We start from the raw sequence: 521 nt of genomic DNA on the forward strand, positions 1-521 counted from the left end.
ATATTAAGGCAAATGCTAATAAAAGATAAAGACTAAACAAAAATATGTAAATGGATTTTTTTTCTTTACATCACTCAACGTATGAAAGTTATTCTGTAAGACACCTAGTAAAACCTTCCAAAGGAGTGTGCTGCCAAAAACTATAGTAATGCACATCAAAACAGCATTACCTAGACTAAAGAAACATTCTTTACAAAATACAACATGATGCGAAACCTTAAAATCGCTCACCTCAATTAAATGAACGCTTTTGTTTCTCTCTAAACTGGTCGTAAAAGATAACAAATAAAGTAATAAAATCAACACAAGATATATAACTCACCTTGCGGCATCTTGCCTCCTGTAGCAGGCACCTATCTCATCCGCTTTTCGGTACTGATTACAGAAAAAACAATATTTCTTGCTTCAGTCGTGTCTTTCCTCCGATGTAAACAAGGAAACAAGTGAGTCGGACGAAGCGCAAGGTTTGCTTGGCCGCTCGGGCTCGGTGAGGACTGCCTGGGGTGTCTGGCGGTCCGTGA

General features: G+C 38.6%; 1 protein-coding gene across 1 annotated transcript in view; it reads right to left on the reverse strand.

Annotated features, from left to right (window-relative positions):
- The window catches only part of LOC119592542 (protein Red-like), a gene marked incomplete in the record, with an annotated part of 8,239 nt that extends 7,718 nt beyond the window's left edge, over positions 1 to 521 (reverse strand). Inside the window, 1 exon segment of the mRNA XM_037941407.1 lies at positions 323 to 521. Within this exon segment, the coding sequence (XP_037797335.1) occupies positions 323 to 332 (10 nt within the window).

This window comes from Penaeus monodon, chromosome 30 (genome assembly GCF_015228065.2).
Source record: "Penaeus monodon isolate SGIC_2016 chromosome 30, NSTDA_Pmon_1, whole genome shotgun sequence".
Taxonomy (NCBI): Eukaryota; Metazoa; Arthropoda; class Malacostraca; order Decapoda; family Penaeidae; genus Penaeus; species Penaeus monodon.